General features: G+C 40.9%; 1 protein-coding gene across 1 annotated transcript in view; it reads right to left on the bottom strand.

The window, feature by feature from the left end:
- Window positions 1–23,980, bottom strand: part of EEF1A2 (eukaryotic translation elongation factor 1 alpha 2) — a 72,153-nt gene that overhangs the window by 27,897 nt on the left and 20,276 nt on the right. The window contains exons 3-4 of the mRNA XM_042463391.1: window positions 9,916–10,095; window positions 4,996–5,292 (exon numbers count right to left, since the gene is read on the bottom strand). Coding sequence (XP_042319325.1) covers window positions 4,996–5,292; window positions 9,916–10,095 — 477 coding nt within the window. The remainder of the gene's footprint in view (window positions 1–4,995; window positions 5,293–9,915; window positions 10,096–23,980) is intronic.

Raw genomic sequence — 23,980 nt, 5'->3', positions numbered from 1 at the left:
CATGTCCAGAAGAGGATGACCAAAATGGTGGATGGTCTGGAAGCCATGCCCTATGAGGAGCGGCTTACACTGCTTGGTATGTTTAGCCTGGAGAAAAGAAGGTTAAGGGATGACATGACAGCCCTGTTTAAATATTTGAAGGGACATCATATTGAAGATGGAGCAAGCTTGTTTTCTGCTGCTCCAGAGAGCAGGACATGGAGCAATGGATTCAAACTACAGGAAAAAGATTCTACCTCAACATTTGGAAGAACTTCCTGACAGTAAGAGCTGTTCGACAGTGGAAACTGCCTCAGGGAGGGATGAAGTCTCCTTCTTTGTATGCTTTTAGACAGATGCTGCATTGTCATCTGTTGGGAGTGCTTTGATTGTGTCTTCCTGCATGGCAGAGGGTTGGACTGGATAGCCCTTCTGGTCTCTTCCAACTCAATGGTTCTATGATATACTATGAACAGAATAACTGACTATATCTATCAGAGCTCTTCCTATTTTCATCGTAAGTAGTAGCCTTTGACACACCTGTCTTCAATCAACTTCTCTGAATGTCTGAAGCCTTCTAAAGTAGTAGCCATTATCAACCATCTTGTCCCAGCCATCAGTTAAGTCCACTATGAATGATGTCATTTCGTCTGCCCTAAATCTGCCACTTGTGTGTTTCACTAAATGATAAGTTACAGATTTCCTAAATTCTTTCACAGAATTTGCACAGAGGCTTACACAGGATTTTCTGGTGGATTCTCCTCCTGACTTTTAAAAGGGTTTGCATGTAGTTCTTGGCTGCCCTTGGCCTTTTTTGCAGGCTAAGAGAGGGTTAGTACAGTCTCAGTATCAATATAAAGTCACACTGTTGCTCTGGTGCATCTTTGAGTCATTTCTGACTTACGCCAACCCTAAGACATACCTATCACAGGGCTTTCTTGGCAAGATTTGTTCAGAGGGGTTTTCCTTCACCTTCTGCTGAGGCTGAGAGAGTGTGACTTATCCAAGGTCACCCAGTGCATCTCCACAGCTTAGCAGGGAATCAAACCCTGGTCTCCTTGAGTGCTAGTCCAGCATTTCTACCACTACATCACATTGGCTTTCTAAAAGCATACATATATTAATAATTGTGGATATAAACAAATATAATTATGATTATATTAATATGTAAGAGTCCTGCTGGATCAGATAAACTCTCTCTCTCTCTCCCCTCCTATTTCCCACAATTGTTTCTAGGAAGCCCATAGGCAGGGCATGAAGGCAACATCTCACCTTCTATTTCCATGTTCAGCATCTAGCCTTCAAAGCTGCATTGCTCTTCAACTTGAAGGTTATCTTTAGTCATCTCAAAAATCTAAACAAAATCTTACATGGCTAGAATAAATCAGCAGCTGCATGCTTCTTTCCACTTACAGGAAAGACTAATTTTCAATGTCTTTAACCACTGCCTTCATTTTGAACAACTTAAAACCCTTTCCCTTCATTCTCCCTAGCCAGGAAGAATCTCCATCATATATTCAAGCCATGTCCTATTTTCCCTGAAGGAGGTCATGGAGCATCAGCCTACAGTGGGGGTTTTAGACAGCTGCACATGGCTGTCAGAGGCTTTATGGCTGTCAGAGGCTTCGCAGATTCTAATCTCTGCCAAGAAGCCAGCATCAGCGCTGACTTGCTAAATTTCAAGGCAAGCAGTCACATGGCAAGGGGTCAATCTGACTGATTTCTGCATTAAGGAAGTCTCTGCCAGAAAAAAAGGAGGCTAGAATACTAGAATGTAAGATATTAGAGGGGGGGAGAAGTGGGAACAGGTGTTGCTTCTTAAATACACCTAAGAATCTGAGTGGACAGTCAATTCAGGAAACAAATTAGCTTTGTATGAGCCAAGACAGTCATGCCTGAGGACAATGATTTACTTTGCAAACCAGCAATGAGATTATTTTTGCATGTTCTTCACCAGAAACAGCAATGTTTTTTATGTGTACAGGATATGCTAATAAAGTCAGTTTGCATATACTGTCTCCTTTTGTAGAACTCATTTTGCTTCCTGCTTAGCCCCTTCCTTCCATCAAAGACTCTTCCCCCCAGCATTTGAAGGCATGTGTGCCTATAATGTAGTGTAAAACTGCATTATTTCTACAGTATAGACGGACCCTAGATTTAACCATAAAACTAGACGATAATCTTTTCCCCCCAACACACTAATTTCCTATGTGGACGAATTCTGAGTGGGGTGGTTGTGGTATATGGGACTGTTTTCGGTTGCATGAGCAGCAACTGTAGTGAAAGTGGTATTGGCCAGACATGAGTTTATTGCCTTAGACATCAGAGAAGAAAACTATTCCACAACCACTGCAGTGCTAGCAATAATACCCTAAAACTCTCTGGTATACACATTCTCTAACCTTGTAAACCATTCCTTCATTGATTGCTCCAAAGAAACTTTACAAGCTAGCCACAAAATCCCTCCATTCTGCTGAGAATTACAGGAAATGCTTGAATTTCACACTCTGTTTCAGTGTTTCCCTCCAGATATGCTGGACTACCCACAATCTCCAGCCTTTGGCTGGAACTAATGCAGCTGTGGGACCTGTCATCCGACAAATAAGGGAAGATTGTTCTATTCAGAGCCTCCGTGGACTCCATTAAACTGGATCAGTTTGAGTTGGTAAGTACCGATGATGTGGACAAGATCCTTGGAAGCGTTCGGAAGACAACCTGCTCCCTCGATCCCTGTCCCTCATGGCTAGCGGCTCAGGGGGGGCCGGCTGTAACCTCGTTGTTACACCGGATTATAAATACATCTTTGAGGGATGGGCAATTTCCATCCAGCTTAAAATTGGCCACTGTAAAACCGCTGTTAAAAAAGCCCTCCCTTGACCCCCTGATGCATAATAATTACCGGCCTGTATCGCTATTGCCATTTTTGGGGAAGGTGATCGAGAAGGCGGTTGCAATCCAGCTTCAATCGATCTTGGATGAAACGGATTATCTGGACCCATTTCAAACTGGCTTTCGGGCGGGTTACGGGGTTGAGACGGCCATGGTCGCCTTGGTCGATGACCTCCGTCTGAGCATCGACAGGGGAAGCGTGTCCCTGCTGGTGCTCTTGGACATCTCAGCGGCTTTCGATACCATAGACCATGGTATCCTTCTGGAGCGCCTGGCAGAGGTGGGAATCGGGGGCACTGCGCTCCAGTGGTTCCGATTCTACCTCTCTGGGAGGTTCCAGATGGTGCAGCTGGGAGACGTGTGCTCCGATAAGAGGGCCCTTATATCTGGGGTCCCTCAAGGAGCCATTCTGTCTCCCATGCTTTTTAACATTTACATGAAACCGCTGGGAGAGATCATCCGGAGACATGGGGCGCGGGGTTATCAGTACGCTGATGACACCCAAATAGTCTTCTCTATGTCTCCGACTGATTCAGTGACCGAGGATGGCATCTCTCCTCTCGTGGCCTGTCTGGAGTCCAGTAATGGGCTGGATGAGGGAAAACCGACTCAGTCTGAATCCAGAGAAAACGGAGGTACTTGTGATAGGTTCCCCTGGTCCAGGAATGGCGGTGGTTCCACCTGTCCTGAACGGGATCACACTTTCTGTGAAGGACTCCGTGCGCAGTCTGGGGGTGCTTCTTGATTCGTCGCTTCACCTCACAGCTCAGGTGAATGCGACGGTCAAGAGCACCTGTTATCAGCTTCGGCTTATTCGCCAGCTGCGCCCATATCTGGCCCAGAGAGACCTTGAAACAGTGGTACATGCTCTGGTAACCTCTTGATTGGATTTCTGCAATGCGCTCTACATGGGGCAACCCTTATACCATACCCGGAAGCTACAGATGGTACAGAATATGGCAGCCAGACTGGTCACTGGTACTTCCAGGGCCAGTCATATTACACCTATACTTAAAGATCTGCACTGGCTGCCTATTCGCTTCCGGGCACAGTATAAGGTGTTGGTGATAACCTATAAAGCCCTACATGGCTTGGGCCCAGGATACCTGGAGGACCGCCTCTCTCCATACATTCCGCCCCGCACCCTCAGAACTTCTGGGCAGCAACTACTGAGGGTTCCAGGGGCTAGACTAGCCTCTACAACGAGGAGGTCATACTCCATCGTCGCCCCGGCCCTCTGGAATATGCTGCCCACAGAGCTCCGCTCGGCCACCTCCCTGGCCCAGTTTAGGAGGGAGTTAAAAACCTTCCTATTTCGATCAGCATTCCCCGAATCAAGTTCCAGCTAGTCTTCCCCCCCTTCGACGGCAATGGTGGGTGGCTGATGGGGTTTTTAGCTTTGATTTTAATATGGTTGTGTAATATTTTTAATATGTATTGTAATGTATTTGTATTGTTACTATTAATATGTTGTTCACCGCCCTGATCGTTGGAAGGGCGGTATACAAATAAATTTTTTATTTATTATTTATTCATATTAAGTGACAGCAAAGTTGTCTACATCTAGTTATTACCCCATGCAAACTGAGATTGCCTCTAACAATGTGTCCAGGGAAAATAAAGAGATATTCCTAAATCATATTATGTTTGGCCCTAGGTTTCATCTTCTCTTGTGATTAGGTTCAGCCTTGAAGGGGAGCCCTCTCAAATTTCCACATTGACTCCCTGATCCTGGAATAACTGATGGCAGTGAAACATATCCAACTTTGCCTGATTCTGGGAAGTGGACATTCCAAGTTGGGGAGATGAATGAAGTTTCTAGCACTGACCAGGCCCATCAAAAATTTACAATAAGAGAAACTAGTGGCCTTTCATTTGTTTTGGACTTTACCTCCTTGGAAGTCGTTAAACAGAGGCTGGATGGCCATCTGTCAGCTATGGTTTGATTGAGAGTTCCTACATTGCAGAATGGGGTTGGACTGGATGGCCCTTGTGATCTCTTCCAACTCTATGATTATATGAGTCCCAGCCAACTTGGCCAACAGTCACAAATTTTGACAAATGAAGTCCAAATCATCTGAAAGACCAAAGGTTGAGAACCACTGAGACAGACAGACAGATACTTACATTGGGAGATGGCTCCAACATGTTGTCGCCATGCCAGCCAGAGATGGGCACGAAAGGAACAGTTGATGGGTTATAGCCAATCTTCTTGATGTACGCACTGACTTCCTTGACAATTTCATCATAGCGCTTCTCACTGTAAGGGGGCTCTGTAGAGTCCATCTTGTTAATGCCTACAATGAGTTGTTTGACACCCAGGGTATACGCCAGGAGGGCATGCTCACGGGTCTGCCCATTTTTGGAGATGCCAGCTTCAAATTCACCTACGCCAGCAGCCACTATTAGGACAGCACAGTCAGCCTGTATAAGAAGAAGGCACAGAAACAGGTATGTATGCATTTATTTATCCTGCTTTTCTCTTAGGGTTAAATGCAAAACGACTCCCAGTAAAGTTTTAAAATATTCCATTAGAAACCTACTGTAAGATACACATTAAAATTCAAATTAAATATAAGATTAAAACACCAGTTACAACCATTTCAAACCCACGTAAGTAAAACAGTGAAAAGTTGAGCACATCCACTTTAAAATCTGCAACGATAACAAGACAGAAGTTGAAGATACAGCAGCGATAGTCTGTAAAATCATTATGAAAGAAATAAGATGGCAGCATGACTTTTTGTAGACTTAAGTCTACTTCCTCAGATCCAAATGCAGAAGTCTATGAAAGATCATGCTGCCAACTTCTTTTTCAGTTAGTCTCAAAGGTACTACAAGATCTCTTTACATAAAAGCGAAGTTGTTCAAGACGTGACTCAGTAGAAAGGCCTTTGTCTGCAAACAACTTTCTTCAGAACTGAGTTTCATAATCTGGGAGCAACCACCAAGAAGGCCATCATTTGTATCTGAACCAGATGTCTATCTACAGTAGACAGGACCAAGAAAAAGCCCTCTTCCTGCAAACCTCAAACAAGTTCCCAGGATTTTGCTGCCAATTGCTTTCTGGGCAAAGTACAAAGTGTTGGTTGTTACCTTTAAAGCCTTATAGTTTTGGGTCCGGCTAACCTACAAAATCGCCTTCTTGTATGTAATTCACCCTATACAATCAGGTCCTCCAGAGGACACTTAGTTCAATCAAACAAGACTAGGCTGGGAACTGCTACCTATTTCAATCTCCGTGTTATCTAGACTGAATTTATGTATATCCTCCATGGTCATTATTTTTGTTTTCTTTATGTTTAACACTAGGACTGCCTTTGCACTTTCTTCTGTGACTTTCTTTAGTGATTTTTCCAAATCTGTGATACTTTCTGTTAGTAGAATGGTGGGTTATTTATTTATTTATTTATTTATTTATTTATTTATTTATTTATATTACGGTATTTATACCCCACTCTTCAGCCCTAATGGCTCTCAGAGTGGCTTAAAATTATTATTTTTAATTAGACGGTTCCCTGCCCTCAGGCTTACAATCTAAAAAGACAGGACACAAAAGGAGAGAGGAATGGTGGGGGGAAAGGGGATGAGGTCCAGTGGTTCTTCTCTCCCTCTGAGGCCTGGACCAAGGCAGATGGACTGGAGGGAGGGCTCTTCTTCTTCAGACTAGCCCTGATGGAGCTGGGCCTGTCTTTTCACTCCCTCCTGTTGTCTGCATACAGCTAGCTCCTCTTTCTTTTTCTCTATTTCTCTATCTATTTCTCCCTCTCTCTTTGGACTATCACACAGGGAAAATTGGGGGGAAATTGGGGGATTAAACAGTGATTATCCAGTGCAAAATATGATATCGCACTTATGATTTTCACACACATTACTATTAAACAGGCAATAAACAGCAACAGACACTTTTTGGGATTTCCCCATGAATGATTTGTTGCTGTATATTGCCTCTTTATTGCCTGTTTAATAGCAGCGTCATGTGAAAATCTTAAGTGCGATATCACGTTTTGCACAGGATAATCGCTGTTTAAACCCCCGATTTTGCCCGATTTCCCCTATGTGATAAAGTCCTATCTATCTATCTACCTATCTATCTATCTTTTCAATCAGAATTGCTCATGGAAGCCCTAGAGACCTCTTGCAGAAGCCTACACTTCTGCAAGAACCCTGGTTGAGAAACCCTGGTGTAAGGTATGAACATCCCTCACACCTAGATCTAACTCTGTGTATTTCACATCAGTGTTTTAAGGAAAATAAACACTGGAAAGGAAAATAAAATGTGGGATGAAAAAATACTAAGCGGGGAATTAACCAATATAAACACTATCATCTGAGCTTTCCCTGCACAAACAGGTTCATGATGAGCTCCTATGAGTCAGTATTATTCTCTTCATATTGTAACATAACAAGATCTAAGAACATTGGCTTGACACCCGAAACCTGACAGTACCATCTGGTCCTATAAATAGATGATGAGCCTTTGGGGAATTCATCCATTTTATTCACAAGGGAAAGAAAAGCAGGTCCCAAGTGTATTCTATAGCTTGTTTCCAAGCACAACCCAATATAATCATTTGCACTACCAGCTGAAAATCAGACTGGACTTCTGTTATCTTCCATTATTTTAGGGTGGTATCTTTTCATTAAGGAAAATACAGCCCACCATTATAATTTGGGAAAATCTGTTTTGTTCACTGGGACAAAAAGTCTAGTGTGTATGTTTTGCCCATGTGGCATTTTTGATTGTGTGTTTATTGTATTGACACACACATTTTCAGGGTATTTTGGGTGAATCCATGGTCTACAGACACTCAGTTACATGGACGACAGTAAGGGGGAAAGGCATAACATGAGAGTGAGTGTGTTATTTATCTGAGAGACAGGACAGATTCTATCTCAATAAGAAATTATTTTAGAAGAATTGTGAAACTACCCTGTGCCTTACGGAAGGATAGTTATCTTGAAAATAAGCATAAAATGTTGCACTTGAAAGTTTTCTTGTAGTAAACATCTTTATTTTCTGGCACGTTATGAAGAAAAATTATGTCAGAAATGTACTGCACATATCTGGGAGAGGTGGTTGCTATATTTGGTTGTTTACTTATTTCTTATTTACCCTAAATATTTAGGTCCAGTTGTTAGTAAAAGCTCTGTTCTTAACCAAAGTAGGTCCAGAGCTGCTGTCTACAAAATTCACATAATTAGGATCAGAAATATGAATACTGGGAGAATGTATGTTGCTGCAACACATTGCATTGCAGCATTTGAGTTTGTGTCTTACTTCTCAAGGAAGTCTCCACATGAAGAAACGTAGCAGCTCAATCATCTAAATATCATGGCTCTCTTTTGTAGTGCCACACTACAACCATCTCTCTCAAATATGTGCAATACATACCATGGTAATTCTTCCACAAAACCTGGCAGAAATGAAGATAGGTTTGCAATAGAATTTATTAAATCTGAAAGGGGGAACATGTTTTGACCTTGAAGAAAGGTGAATCGTAGTATTACAAGGAAGTCATTGTTATTAAGACTGCATCCACACTACAGAAATAATCCAGTTTGACATCACTTTAACTGCTACAGCTCAATGCTATGGAATCCTGGGATTTGTAGTTTGTCATGGTACCCGAGTCTCTGACAGAGAAGGCTAAATATCTCCCAAAACTGCAAATCCCAGATTTCCATAGCTTTGAGCCATGGTAGTTAAAGCAGTGTCAATTCTACAATGTGGATGAAGCCAAAGAATTCAGAGCTGCTTCCAAAGAGAAATTAGATGTCAATATAAAATCGCATCAGCAATTGTCAGCTGACAATGCCTAACTCCACTTTCATTTGCTGCCATTTTAAAGTCAGCTCTTCCCTCCCAAGTCCATTTTGGAATTGGCACATGTGGGTATGTGCCTTCAAGTTGTTTGCTGACTTATGGCAACACCACAAACTTCATAGGGTTTTCTTAAGCAAAGAAGACCCAAGAGGTGGTTTTGCCAATTTCTTCCTTTGAAATACAGCCTATAGCACTTGGTTTTCACTGACGGTCTTCTATCCAAGTGCTAACCAAGGCTGATCCACTTAGCTTCCAAAATCAGACAGGATATCCTTTAGGATATTTAGTGAAGTTGATGGTGCTTTAATTATTGTCAGTTCACTCAAGACCTTGAGCATAGAAAGGCCATGACAACTGAAGACGTAATAAAAACTAGTTGTAGTAACACCAAGTCCCAGATTTGCGTGCACAGGCTTCAGTCATAAGGAACTGCACTGGCTGCCAATATCCTTCTGGTTAAAATTCAAGGCATTTGTGACAACATTTACAGCCCTAAAAGACATTTTACTAGGGTTTTCAGAGTGAAAACTGAAGGCAGCTCCTATCCTACTAATGGTTGTGTAGAGGAGGTAATTTCAACAGGTGTTGCTAGTTACCTGGTTGTGTGACAAGCAACACCTGCTGAAATTCCCTCTTCTACATGACCATTAAAGGTACAGGAGCCCTCTTCAGTTTGATGGTGTCTTCCTGGATGGCCCTTAAGGTCTTTGCCTACTCTGTGACTCTACAGTAAATAGCCATCTGGACATCTGAACCAAATCTGTCCCATATCTAAGCCTGCAAAGTTTACATAGCTGGCCCTCTACATTTGCAGCTTTGACTTTTGCAGATTCGATTGGGGTTGGGTTGGATGGCCCTTGTGGTCTCTTCCAACTCTATGATTATTTATGGATCTAATTAATATGTTCTCTATAGGAATCTCTAGGTCCTCCAGCATGACACTATGGCCAACTTTTGACAGAAGTTGCACTGGAGGACCTAGAGATTCCCAGAAAGAACACTTCTCTAGGCCTTTGTAGGTCCTCTAGCACAATTCTATGGTCATCTTCCAGTTGATGTTGACCACAGAGTAGTGCTAGAGGACCTAGGGATTCCTAGAGAGGTGTTCTCTCGGGTATATAATATATAGTGTTTTTTAGTTACGGTTTTTCTACTTCCACAGGGGTCCTGCATCCCTAACTACAGCGAATGTGGAGGGGTCACTGGATTTCCTTTCTCACCTGTGAAGTCCCTGTGATCATGTTCTTGATGAAGTCCCTATGGCCAGGCGCGTCAATGATGGTGATGTAGTACTTGGTGGTCTCGAACTTCCAAAGTGAGATATCGATGGTGATGCCCCGCTCACGCTCAGCTTTCAGCTTGTCCAGTACCCAGGCGTACTTGAAGGAACCTTTCCCCATCTAGCCAGTGGCAAAAGGAAAAAAGCAAAAACTTGAATCTGATGAAGCACAGCAGCAAAGGTTTAATTCATTTTTAGATAAGGTAGTTATCAGTATCTGGATGGAACCACTTTATACTCCTGATATACTCCAGGGAACCCTGGTGGCGCAAGGGTTAAATGATGGCACTGCAGCCACAAGCTTGTGAGTTCGATCCCAGGGGCTCCAAGATTGACTCAGCCTTCCATCCTTTCGTAGGTCAGTAAAATGAATACCCAGCTTGTTAGGGGCAATTGGCTTAAAGACTGCAAACCACTTAGAGAGTGCTGAGTTCACAGATAAGGGTTATAGAAATGCACATGTTATTGCTATAAACATTATTATTCATATGAGAGAATGCTTGCCCATAAAACCAAGGTTCCTTTAAAGTCAACAACTAAGGCCTGAACCAGAGGTGGGTAAAGTGTGACATCCTAGACTATGATCCAAAACATTCTGCAGAAATAATGCAGTTTGAGACTGCTTTAACTACCCTGGCTCTGTACTAGGGAATCTAAGGAACTGTAGTTTATTGTGGCGCCAGAGCTCTCTGACAGAGAAGCCTAAATGAGACACAAAACTACAGTTCCCTGAATTTCCTAGCATATCACCAGGGCAGTTAAAGCAGTCTCAAACTGGATCATTTCTGCAGTGTGTTTTGGACCTATTTCATTCATTTCATTTCTATGCCACCTCTCTCCCAGAACAGGACCCAAGATGGCTCACAAATAAAATCATTTAAAAGTTTTTACAATAAACATTTAAAAACAATTAAAACCATACAGCTACAAACAGTAAAATATGACATAAAATATATAAAGGTTAAATAAAAAACGTATCTAAAGCACACACCCCACATGAAGGCCTCCCTGACATGATTATATGGTTGGTCCTCCACATTCACTGGAGTTAGGGTCACAGGACCCCAGTAAAAAGTGGAGAAAATGCAAATAAAAAAACCCTACTGTTTTTACCTGAAAAAACATCTCTCTAGAAATCTCTGGTCCTCCAGTACAACTCTATGGTCAACATCCGTCAGAAATGATCAAAGAATCTTGCTGGAGGACCTACAAATGCCTAGGGCAGTGTTTTCTCTAGTTACCACTAAATCCTCCAGTGCAACTCTCTGGTCAATTTCCAACAGAGTTGTACTGGAGGACCTAGAGATTCCCAGAGAGAACATATTAATAATATGCAAATAATCAAATCTGCAAAAGTCAAAGTCACAAATGTGGAGGGTCAACTGTATGCTAAAAGCCTACTTGAATAAAAATGTCTTTGCCTGCTGGCGAAAGGACTAGATTTCTCTCGTGCCCCATTCCCTTGGTCTTGTAAGCCTGAAATGGGGCAATCTAAACACAAATTTACTATTTCATTTGCTCTTTGAAGGCCTAAGAGAACATTTGTGGCAATAGTGTATAATCCTGTGGTTCAAACATTACCACAATGCAAAAGTGTATACCCCCATGCACTCACACTCACGGCATATTTAGTGTTTTATTTTACTTTACAACATTTTTAATTTCCTGCTCATCCTGCCACAATCCTGAGAACTTGGTTATGTAGCAGTCTATAAATACTAGAAATAAACAGAAGAGTTAAAACTTGTTTTTCCAAAGAATACAATAGATAGAGCTTCATTATTGTTGCTTTACTTTGATGGAGCCTATGCATATTTTTGTACTACATAATGTAATATTTTTTCCTTAAAAAGGTCAGTAGTGCTGGAGTACAAACGGTCTGTCTACAATTATCTTTTCTCTGTGATGGGCAAAGATGGGCAAGTGTTGAGTAATAGTCTCTGGTCATACTGCATGATGCTGGTGTCTAAAAAAACCCAAGCATTGCCTTGTGTGAACATATCCCAAAGGCCTTTTCAACCCTCTGAGAATTTGGTAAATACCAGAAGTGTCAGTGACAGACTGGTCCAGATAGTAGATTCTCTGATGCTGGGAGATCTGAAAACACAAGACTAAATTATCCTTCCGCAAGCAAACTAGACTACAACCACAGTTGGATATGGGTTAATTTGCAAGCAACTTTAAGTAAATAAATAAAGTGAAATAGGTCAAGGAAGAGGCCTTTGTTGGAGGTATTTCCAACCCTTGTTAGAGACTTAAAACAGACGTTAGATGGAGTGCTTTAGCAGTGAATTTCTGCATTGGTTGTGCTGGTCTAGATTTCAACTCTGCAATTCAAAGAAGAAAAGGGGCAAGAAAAGGAAGACACTATTTTCACTGGAGATTCTCCCATCCATTGTTGTAGACTTCTAAACAGAGATCAGATGCCTACTTTTGAGGGATGCTTTCGTGATGGATTCCTGCACCAGAAGGCATTAGACTAAATGACCCTGAGGAGGCCTTCCAACTCTATGATCTGAAGAAGGCATAGAAGAGGAGGCGGCAGCGGAGGAGGGAAATGACAAGCCCCATCAGCCCCAATAAATAGGGATAATGGGTCAGGGATGACAGAAGATATAGTCCAACACATCTAGATAGCAGCAGGTTGGGAAACACTGGCACAAACTATCATCCAACAAAAAATACTGTAGGACTATTCCATCTTTCACTCCTTAACAGATTTTCTTTGATTTTAAAAATTACAGAAGTGTTGGGAAGACATGAGAGGAGCATTAGTAAACCTACCCACTTTAAATCCATGAAGAAGAAAAGGTAATTACAGTACTGTGCATTATAAAACCATTGCTTGGAAGCACTAAACCAGAAGTTGGCAACTTATGGTCCTCCAGATGTTGTGGACTAAAATTCCCATCATCCATCACCATTACCTATGCAGGTTGGGGAATATGCGATTTGCAACACAGCAACATCTGGAGGTCTTCCCCTTTCCTAACTAGAGTCTGCAGCCTAGAAAACAATACTATCAATACTATCTGTAGAGTCACAGATGAGGCATATAATGTTTTGCAGTCCAGTCATTTGCAAATCTGTTACCTTGAGTAGAACCATCCACATTCATTTGTCTGCCAGAAAAATTCACGAGCTGCTGCCACAGAACAGTACATCTGGTATCTCATTGTACATGCCTGGTCTACTGAAACTCATCATCATTTTCTGCAAAACAGAGCTGAAAGAACATGCCTTCCCTCTTCACAGCCCTGTCTGCAGGCTATGAAAGTAAATCTAGGCCAATTTGGGGAGTAGGGCTACTGAGGAGCAATTCTGTTTTTTCTTAATCCAAAACCCCTATAACAAAACTATGTGGTCATATAGCATTTCTGCCATGGGGCATCTGGAAAAGGAAAATGTTGATATTCTCAATATTCTCACCACCATTTTATCATCAACCCAGCACTCCACTTTCAGTTCAGTTCTCATGCACACTCCAGAATATACCCAATGTGGCTGCACATCCAAGCTGTTACCTTTTTAGACTGAACCCTCAGAATCCATCAGTTAGCATAGCAAAAACTAGGGTGTTCTGCAAGGCATTTTGTTGTTACTGTTTGCCTTCAAGTCATTTCCAACTTGGTGGTGTGTATGCCTTCAAGTCGTTTCTGATTTACGGCAACCCTATCATAGGGTTTTCTTGGCAAGATTTGTTCACAGAAGGCCATGGCCTTCCTCTGAGGCTGAGAGAGTGTGACATGCCCAAGATCACCCAATGAGTTTCATGGCAGAGTGGGGAATCAAACCCTGGTCTCCAACGTCTTAGTCCAACACTCAAACCACTATGCCACACTGGCTCTCCATTTCCAACTTATAGCAACCTTAAGGCAAGCTAACCATGGAATTTTATTGGGAAGATTTATGCAGAGGCAGTTTGCAATTGCGTTCTTCTGAGAATTAAAGATTGTGAATTGCCCAAGGCCACCCTGTGGATTTACGTGGCTGAGCAGATTCTAACTCTGAACTCTCCAGTTCCTATTCCAATGTAAACCACTACATTGCAAGTCCAATTGGAAGACTGTGAGTCCAATGCAAACCACTAATGTTGGCACTGCAAGATACCCGTTCAAAAAAGTCATGTTTTAAAGCTCTGCTGCACATTGCATGAGACTGCTAATGGCAGACCTAACATTTATCAAATAATACTGTCAGCCACTGGTGATCTTATCAGAGAATCCCATGTAAATTTTTGAGGAAGTACAAGTTGATTCTCCCTTATCTAAAATACTTGGGACCAGCAGCTTTGGATTTTAGGATATCTGCATTTGTATATACATTCATAACAACATATCTTGGAGATGAGACCCAAGTATAAGCACAAAATTCATTTATGTTTCATATACTCTTACATATTTCATATACTCTTATTGTGTAAGTTTACACAGTATTTTAATTTTCCTCCCTGAAACTAAGTTTGTGTACACTGAACCATCAGAAAGCAAAGATGCCAGTATCTTGGCCACCCATGAAAAAGTTTTGGGTTTTGGAATATTTTGGATTTTGGAATTCCGGATAAGGGAGCCTCAGCCTGAACAGCATTTTTTCTAGAATACACTTGAAAAAACAACAGTGAACAACACAGGAGGCTGCCACCAGAGATAAAACCGATGCAGGTGACCCTACATGCCATCCTAGTTCATATGTATAACTATTTTAATTGAGCCCATTTAAAATCATTTGCTATTCTATGCTTTGTGGTTTCAAAGCTAGAAAAGAACCCTCTCTGTGAAAAGGAACAACAAATAATAATAGAGGCTTAAGCAGATAGAAAGGCTGCAGGAAAAGAGAGAGAAGATTGAAAGGATGAGACCCTCAGCCCCTCCTTCTTTATTTCAATGAATTTAATTGTATTGCTCTTTTAACATTGTGAGCTAACCTTGATCTCAGTTCTTGGAAAAGAGCAATCAATCAATCAATCAATCACTCAATCAATAGAATTTCCCCAAATCTTTTCACCCTGCTTAGCTGCTCATCTGATGTTCCCTGAAGATCAAACCATACAAATATTATTGGAGACAGTATGGAGACTGGTGACCAGGTAGGAGAGCTGCCACACTGCAGTTCTTTATTTTATTTCTGTATCATCTCTCAGCCCAGAAGGGCTCCTGAGGACAAAAAAACCCAAACAGATCAGTACAACGACAAACATTTTTAAATGTCTTAAAAAATACTCTTTAAACAATTCCTAAAAGCAGTCTAATAATAATCCTAGATTCCAGTTTTGAAACAGTTAAAACAGCAGTTTCAAGCAATCTCCCTGAGACGTCTGCATCCCTAAATGACTGAGTAATGTGAAACCAATCTAACCAAATGTTCTTTCAAATATGCTTCATTTCTGTCATTGTCTCTATCATTTACTATTGAAGACAGACAACTGTGGCTCTTCAGATTTATTTATTTATTTTAGCCTGCAATTTCCATAATACCTAACCACTGGCAATGCTAGCTAAGGCTGATGAGAGTTGCAGGACAGAAAGAGCATCTGGAGGACCAGTCAATGGTGGGAGTTGCAGTTCAGCAATTTCTGAAAGGCCACCTTTTGCCCACCTATGCTGAGGATGACCAGATGTCATAACCAAAAAGGATGACAAGGCATTGCAACATGTAAGACATTGTAGAAAAATGTAGGACATTACAAAATAAAAGCTAAAAACACAAAAAGAAATATAGATTCACGCTTCTTAGTTATGTTCAAACAGAAGGAGATTTTCACATTCCTCCTGTGCAGAAGATTGAAATATTGGACATGTGACTGAAAAGGAGGATATCTGGTCACCCTGCCTATGCTATATATCCAGAACCAAACTCTAGTGGTTTTCAGTCTCTGGTCCTCCAGGTGTTTTGGACTTTAACTCTCAGAAGCCCCAGCCAATAGTCAGGAATTGGGGCAGGGGATGAAACCTGAAACATCTGTAGGAGCAAAGACTGAGAAAGATTGAGAAGATTCCTAGAACTCCTAGAACCTGACATCTGTGACCGATGGAGCATGTGCTGATTCTGTATAATGAGTTATCATCTTGACTAGAATAAAATATCACAAAGTTATTAAATATCACATGTGAAAAATCAATGATAAGAAACATTTGCTCAGGACTAAGTGCCTTGACCAAAGTCAACCTAATTCCAATACGTACTGTCCACTATCCAATATTACTATCTAAGAGTTTGGATTTTAATGGGAACTATAAAACCAGGAAATACAGTTGCCCCCATGCACATTTGCGGCTTTGACTTTTGCAGCTTTGATTAATTACTATTATTATTATTTTCTTACATCCCACCTTTCTCCCAATATAGGGACTCAAGGCGGCAACTTGATTAATATATTTGATTAATATGTTCTCTCTAGGAATCTCTAGGTCTTCCAGTGCAACCTTGCTGACCACAGAATTGGACCTAAAAGACCTACAGATTACTAGAGAAAACACTTTTCTAAGCATTTGTAGATCCCCCAGCATGATTCTATGGTCAACATCTGGCAGATATTAACCGTGAAGATATGCTAGAGGATTTGGAGACTCCTAGAGAGGTGCTCTCTCAGGCAAAAAAAATCAATGTGTTTTAATTTGTGATTTTCCCACTTTCACAGTGGTCCTGTGCCCCTAACCCCAGTAAATGTGGAGGGCCCAATGTATACAGTGCCCTCATATGATAAGGCATACCGGGAGAAAAATACTTATTTTTCCCAGACACAACATCCAGGCAATCTAGACAACAGGACTGAGGAAAATACTGTATTTTAAGAACGGAAGTCTTTAGGAAAACTTCTCTGTTGACCTCAAACTGGAATACTTAGTTATATCCTGTCTTAATCGATGCTCAAAATTTCTCAGTTATACCCTTCAATCCTAGATAAATATTTTGCATCAGCTCATAGGAGCTGATGCCTTATGCATCTCTGGGGGAAATCCCTAAGGAGCATGAGATGTTTACAAAGTGACGGTCCCTGAAGCTAGAGAACATTCTGGAAATTTGAACTGCTTGGGGGGGGGGGTGTTTTGCTGACAAGAGTCACAAATATGTGCCATGCTTTCTTGTCATTCTCATCTAATAAATCATATTTTGTATCCTCCCACGAACTGGATCATTTTCATCTTTGCAGAATAATCCGACACTGGTTTTGCTGCAATGAGGCTGCAGAACTACATACCAATTCTTCCCCTCTCTTTCCACCACATTTCATGTATAGATGTTTTATTTATTATTATTTTCTTATATCCCACCTTTTTTCCCAATACAGGGATTTAGTATGTTCTGTTCACGCTAAAATTACTAGGCAGGGTATTTTATGGATTTTAGGCCTTAACTTTGAGCATATATGATTTATGTTCAGGATCAGTTCCTTGGAACGGATTTCTTCTTTGACTTTGGTAGACCTCATGTGAGAATTATAGCACTACCATTCCACTTTAACTGCCATGGCAACATCCTATAGAATGCTGGGATTTGCAATGTACAATTTAAAACTCTCAGGCAGAAAGTTCTAGTGCCTCGCCAAAATACATATCCCACCAAACCATAATTTAGTGGGACTTTAGTATCTGTTGGGGTTTTGTTCCAGGACCCGCCGTGGATACCAAAATCCGTGGATGCTCGAGTCCCATTGAATACAATGGCACAGTAAAATGGTGCCCCTTATATAAAATGGCAAAATCAAGGTTTGCTTTTTGGAATTTATATATGTTTTAAATATTTTCAAGCCGTGGATGCTTAAATCCATGGATTAAAAAATCTGTGGATATGGAGGGTCAACTGTACCATCCCAATTTGTCAGGGGCACCACCAATTAATCCTTTATTGTCCCATGTTTTCATTTGCTTTTAAAACGTCCCAGATTCTCTCTCCTCCTTCCTCTTTGTCCACAGCTTGTTTCAACTGCAGCAAAGTGAGTTCACTGTGCAAAAAGACTCTGCACTCAATTAATGGAGGAAGAGAAAGGAGTAGAATCTTGCTCTTCCCATTTGGCTCAGGCAAAAGCAACCCCTGCAGTCTCTGCTGGCTTGTGTTTTATTCCTCATCAATACCTTTTGCTGTCTTAACAGCACTCCAGAGGAGATGATCACACGGGGCTATAAAACGGGAGAAAAGCGGAATATGCTCCCATCATTACAGCACAATCACATGAAGATTTTCACACGACGTCATGCTCATCCATTACTTCTCCAATGAATAACCTGGAACTGTCCCATAACTTCTTATTAACAGGGAAGCCAAGTGAACAGACAGGTTGGCAATAGCGCTTCATAAAGGCATAGGAGCTAATAATGATGCATTTGCACTATTGGGGAGGTTTTCCCAGACTGCACTTCAGCAGAGGCAATTCACTCTCATTGCTAGGATCGTTTTCAGAGTAGATTGCTTTGTTATTGTGAGGTATAGGGCACTACAGTCGGCTCTCCGTTTTTGCAAGGGATCTGTTCCAGACCCCCTGCGAAAACAGAGACTTGCCAATATTCAAGCCTCATAGGCTTGAATAAGGCACATGCCCTCGAGGGGCACATACATTGGAAATAACAGAAGTCGCCCCACCGTGAATATTCAAAACCGTGGACCTCAAGTCCGTGAGAATGGAGGAGCGACTGTATTTTATTTAAACTGTATATATATCATGTTGTTAAATACAAACATTTTATTTTATTCTGTTTGGGACGGAACTATATTTTTCAGGTATGCGCAGCAGCGCAAGAGTGACACGTGTGCGAAACATCCAATCACGATATACTAACAATACAGCAATGCGATCAGGTTTGGTACACGGAACATCACAATATTTAATGTTGTTATTACAACGCAATTGTGCAATTGTGCAGAACTATAGATCGCTATAGCGCTATGCTTCCATTATCTTCCAATAGCACAACTATTGTGGAATTGGTCCTAGTGTGATAATCTCTATAGAAGATTACGTTAAATAATGGAGGAGATGCTGAAGGATTCCATAGGATGTTCCCACGGGATTCTGACCGTTGTCTCCTCTACTCACCCACTCTTTGCAAACAAACAAAAAATATAAATTAATTATAAATTAACAAATGCAATCGTCTTATACAGTCTCTGCTCCCAACACAGCAAGGGGCACTACGTCGAACAAAACTGGTCTCCTTTCAAAGAAAATGGAACACACTGAATTTTGCTGTATCATGCATCACTTGGAGGCAAATGACAACCCTCCATTTAGCATGCAGTACTCACACTCTTTTGCGCTCTCTCTCTCTCACACACACACACTTTTCAACCGGCTATATTCAATTACCCAAAGAAACTGCAGGCCAAAAAAAGAAGCTTGCATTTTCTAGCTTAGCACAGTAATGCCTCTGTTAAATGGTCTGATATTTCTAGATTTGGCTGGACATAAAGAGCAGTCAGATTGTGAAGGGCCACAAAGGATGGTTTTACAAAGGAAGAAGGAAAGAATAAGCCTTCCAAACTGTTGCTATCTCTGTTCTCAAAGCTAAAAATCCTCTTCCATTATCTTATTCTTTTAAAAAAATTCCTGGTTAAGGAACACCTTTGAAAAATCTTATGAGAGACAGCAGCCTCCATTTCCTACCAATGCAACTGAGTGAAAAGGAATACTCTCTATCTACAACCCAGCATTAGAAAATGGAGTCTGGAAGCACAGTCAATTGGCTATTAATAGCAAGTTCACATCCTTCTGCATATTCTGCTGTGCCAGTGAAGGTGGTACAAAAGGTCTCTGGCTGATTTAAAGAAATACTGTAGCAGATCGTTTTAGAAGAGATCAGATCTCACTGGCTTTCTTTTGCTGTACACCGAAAGGCAAACATATTAGATCAGATCATTGTTGGAAAACCTGCCTGCATTTCCTCTGACTGCATTTAACACTTTCAAAACTCCACCTTTAATTTATTTTTTGAAATATCAAGACAAGATATATATGAATATGTAATGAAAAAAGTCTCTTGTAATCAGTGCTGAATTTTTTTCTATTATTTTAATAATCCTGTTCATTTAGATATATTTAATACTTTCAAAAATTCCACCTTTAATTTATTTTTTGAAATACCTAGCTATCATGATGGAGGAGACAAGCCTGAATACGTAATGACAAAAAGGTCTCTTGCAATCAGTGCTGAATATTACCTTCTACTATTTTAATAGTTCTGCCCTATTCATTTAGGTGTATTTGATACTATCAAAATTCCACCTTTAATTTATTTTTTAAAATATCTAGCTATCATGATGGTGGAGACAAGCCTGAATATATAGACAAAAAAAGACTATTGCAATCAGTGATGAACCATTTTAGTACTATTTTAACAGTCCTATTAATTAAGGTGTGTAGTAAACATCATTTTGCAATCTGGAGAAGATAGGGAGTGCCAACAGCATGTGTAAAACCCACTTATAAAAGTACCCCATTAAAATATCTAATTTGAAGCAGTTAAAAAATTAAAAGGGGATGCTTCAACCTGAAACTACCTTAAACAGCCTTATTCTGAAAAAGCCAGTAGAGCCAAAAGTCTTTAAAATGTTCCCAAATTATCTTTTTCAGTGCCCCCATATAAAGGAAGCCTTCAGGATCTGCACATGATTCATGAGCAAGCTCCCTATGCCTTTATTAGGTTGCTAGCTATATTCAACAGATCAGAACTCTAGATACACAATAAGTAGATTAACTGGACAAATAGGCATCACTTTTCTATATAGAAATGATGTCATTGTTAAACAAAGAGGAGAGCTGGTTACTAGGCATGTATCTAAGCAAGCAAGGTAAGACACAGCAAGGAAGCCACAAAAGGCAAGGTTGTCAGAAAAGAAAAGAAAAACACAGAGGAGATGAATAATAACAATAATAATAGAGTGTATGATATTATTCCCAAAGTTCACAAGGGCAAAAGAGAATCAACAAAGCAAGTCCGCATTATGACAAATTACTTCAAGGCTAAGGCATGGATCCAAACAGTCTGGGGACCAACAGCAATTTGCAATTTCAGCCATTAAGAATCTGTCTTTGGAAATATTATATCAATTATCTTTTAGGAGCAGCAGCAAAGGTGGCATACCAAATTTACTGTGTTTCCTCTCTTAGTTCTTATATAAGAAGTCAGGCTGTGTTGGTATGATCAGTAACGGACAGGATTATGAAATGCCATTTCTATTTTCTATGCACAGAGACTTCTGCCAGGGCCTCCTTGGCGCGTAATGAGCAATTACAAGGCAAGGCAAAGAAATCAGAAGGGTTGCTACACATTTCATTATTATGTATTTTCTCAGTTGTTAACCAAAATGGAGACTGTAGTCAAAAAATCAGAAGACTTAGAAAGGGAGACATTAAGGAACTAGGGTAAGATCATCAAAGTAAAGATGTATTAATAAACGTCAAAATCAGAATCGTCCAGACCACATAATTTCCAATTTCTATGTATGGGTGTGAAAGCTGGGACAGTGAAGAAAGCTGATAGGAAGAAAATCAACTCATATGAAATGTGATACTGGAGGAGAGGTCTACAGATACCATGGACTGCCAAAAAGACAAATGAATGGACCAGAGCAAATCAAGCCTAAACTCTCACAAGAAACAAAGACAACTAAACTGTGGCTGTCATGCTTTGGACATATCATAAGAAGACATGACACACTGAAAAAAAACAGTAATACTGGGAAAAGTGGAAGGCAGTAGGAAAAGAGGAAGACCACACTACAGGTGGATTGATACAAGCAAGGAAGCCATGGCTGCTCTGTTTGCAAGACCCAAAGGTCTCCCATTAACAGGGAAACCATATGTCAAAGTTGGCCTGGTGACAAATACATAAGAACATCTTTATGTGGCTCTGCATATTCTGTTTAAAGCATAAATAAAAATTGTGCACCAAGAAAGGGTAAGTTCTGTGACCCATTTTACTTAATTTATTCTGACCTATTTTACTTAATTTATTCTGCTCCTGGGTAAAGCAAATACTTCTGCAGAAGAAATGATGCTGTGCCCCTTTATCTCTAAAAGGCACCCTAATCCACTTCCTCTGGCCCCTGGGATTGCAAGAATCATTGCTGCCCACATTTTTCCATGCCTATCTTAGCACCCTGAAGGGACAGAAACTTTCTATATTTCCAAAAGAAAACTCAGCTTCCTCAATTCTGAATATGCCTTCCAATTCCATTCCAATCACAGAGATCACATAGCTTGGTTATGGTATCTAATGGATGAGGAAAGGGATGTTTCAGAGGTTAGTAGAGGTTTGAGAACATGGCTCCAACATACCCAAAGGAAATGGAAAGAAGCACACATTCGCTTCTGCCATCAGCCTGTGGAACATGGGCCAAAGGGAGTCGATACCCTCTGCTCTCAGAAAAGATATTGTGGCAAAAGGACAATCACACTGACGCCATCCATCAGTTGATGAAGGACTAGCTACAACAAACTTTGCTTTTCTCCAGCTTGCCAGAAAGAATATTCCACTGTACCATCCAGTTGCCCTGGGACTGGAGAAGCAAAAGGACTAAGAACTACCAAACTGTGTGTTATGTGTGAGAACCAGAATAGAAGGCTAAGGGTTCTACTACTACAAGCTTCTTGTTGTTGTTGTGTACCTTCAAGTAATTCCTGACTTAAAGCAACCCTAAAGAAAACCTATCATGAGATTTTATTGAAAAGATTTGTTCAGAGGCGGTTTGCCATTGCTGTCCCTTGAGGCTGAGAGTATGTGACTTGGCCAAGGTCACCCAGTGGGTTTCATGACACTAACTCTCACTACCACAACCTACTTCTGGTAAATGGAATTTGATTGAAAGGCCACTTATAAATAAATAAACCCTCATTTACAATTCATACAGTTCATTTGATCCCGCAAGCAATTTACAATTTATACTGGGATTGCTCTTACAATAACCCTAGAAGGAAGGTCAAAGTGTGTTAACAAAGCTTTGGGTGGTCTAAGTTTTTTCTAGAATTTTATTTTTGAAGATGTAAACAGGATCTCCACGATAAGGCTGCCATAAGTTGGAAAAGACCTGAAGGCACACAACTGATGAGTCTCAAACTTGCATTACAAGCTTCCATGTTCAGGACCTCCAAATATTCATTCAACCATAGGATTTATATCCCACCTTTCTCCCAGGGTCTCAATGTGGCTACTGAGGCAAAAACAAATCTACAATGTCATTCCAACTCTTGGTTAAGAACACAAAAAAGGCATTCGAAGATCATACCAAGGTCTAGCCTTCCCCAATATGGTCCTCTCTAGGCATGCTAGACTACAACTTCTGTAACCCCTAACATTACCAAAGGCCATGCTGGATAGGGATGATAAAGAACTATAAGCCAATACATCAGGAGGGTACCATGTCAGGGAGATATGAACTGATCTGTCATTTCTTGTAAGAATCTCAGCGCAAAGTAGCAGACCCAAGGTGCTCCACTGAAAACCAGCAAGTGCCCACTACCAAAACCTGAGATACATCAGATTATTTATTATTAGACATAGCACCTTAAAATTGCATGGAGTTTGTGAAGTATAAAAAAGGTAGGTCTCTGTCCCAAGAAGCCACGAAAAATAAACTTTACTATGTGCAACTAAGCAAGCTGTCAGGTTCTCTAGAACACCTAAAAAAGAGATTCTACCTCAACATTAGGAGGAACTTCCTGACAGTAAGGGCTGTTCGACAGTAACAAACTCCCTCGGAGTGTAGTGGAGTCTCCCTCCTTGGAGGTCTTCAAACGGAGGCTGGATGGCCAACTGTCGGGGATGCTTTATTTTGGATTTCCTGCATGGCAGGGGGTTGGACTGGATGGCCCTTGTGATCTCTTCCAACTCTATGATTCTATGACCTTTATTTAGGCTGGATGTTGAGCAAAATAAAGGGGGAGGAAGAAAAAGCTGGTCATGACTCAACAGCCACAAAATGTCTCATTTGCAGAGTAGCTTTCATTTCCCTTTATAATTACTGAACAAGAGGATTTCTAATTGATCAGCATCCAATGTCCAAGGAATGATTTA

Source organism: Sceloporus undulatus, chromosome 4, assembly GCF_019175285.1.
Source record: "Sceloporus undulatus isolate JIND9_A2432 ecotype Alabama chromosome 4, SceUnd_v1.1, whole genome shotgun sequence".
Classification (NCBI taxonomy): domain Eukaryota; kingdom Metazoa; phylum Chordata; class Lepidosauria; order Squamata; family Phrynosomatidae; genus Sceloporus; species Sceloporus undulatus.
This window is presented reverse-complemented; position numbering and strand designations above follow the sequence as displayed.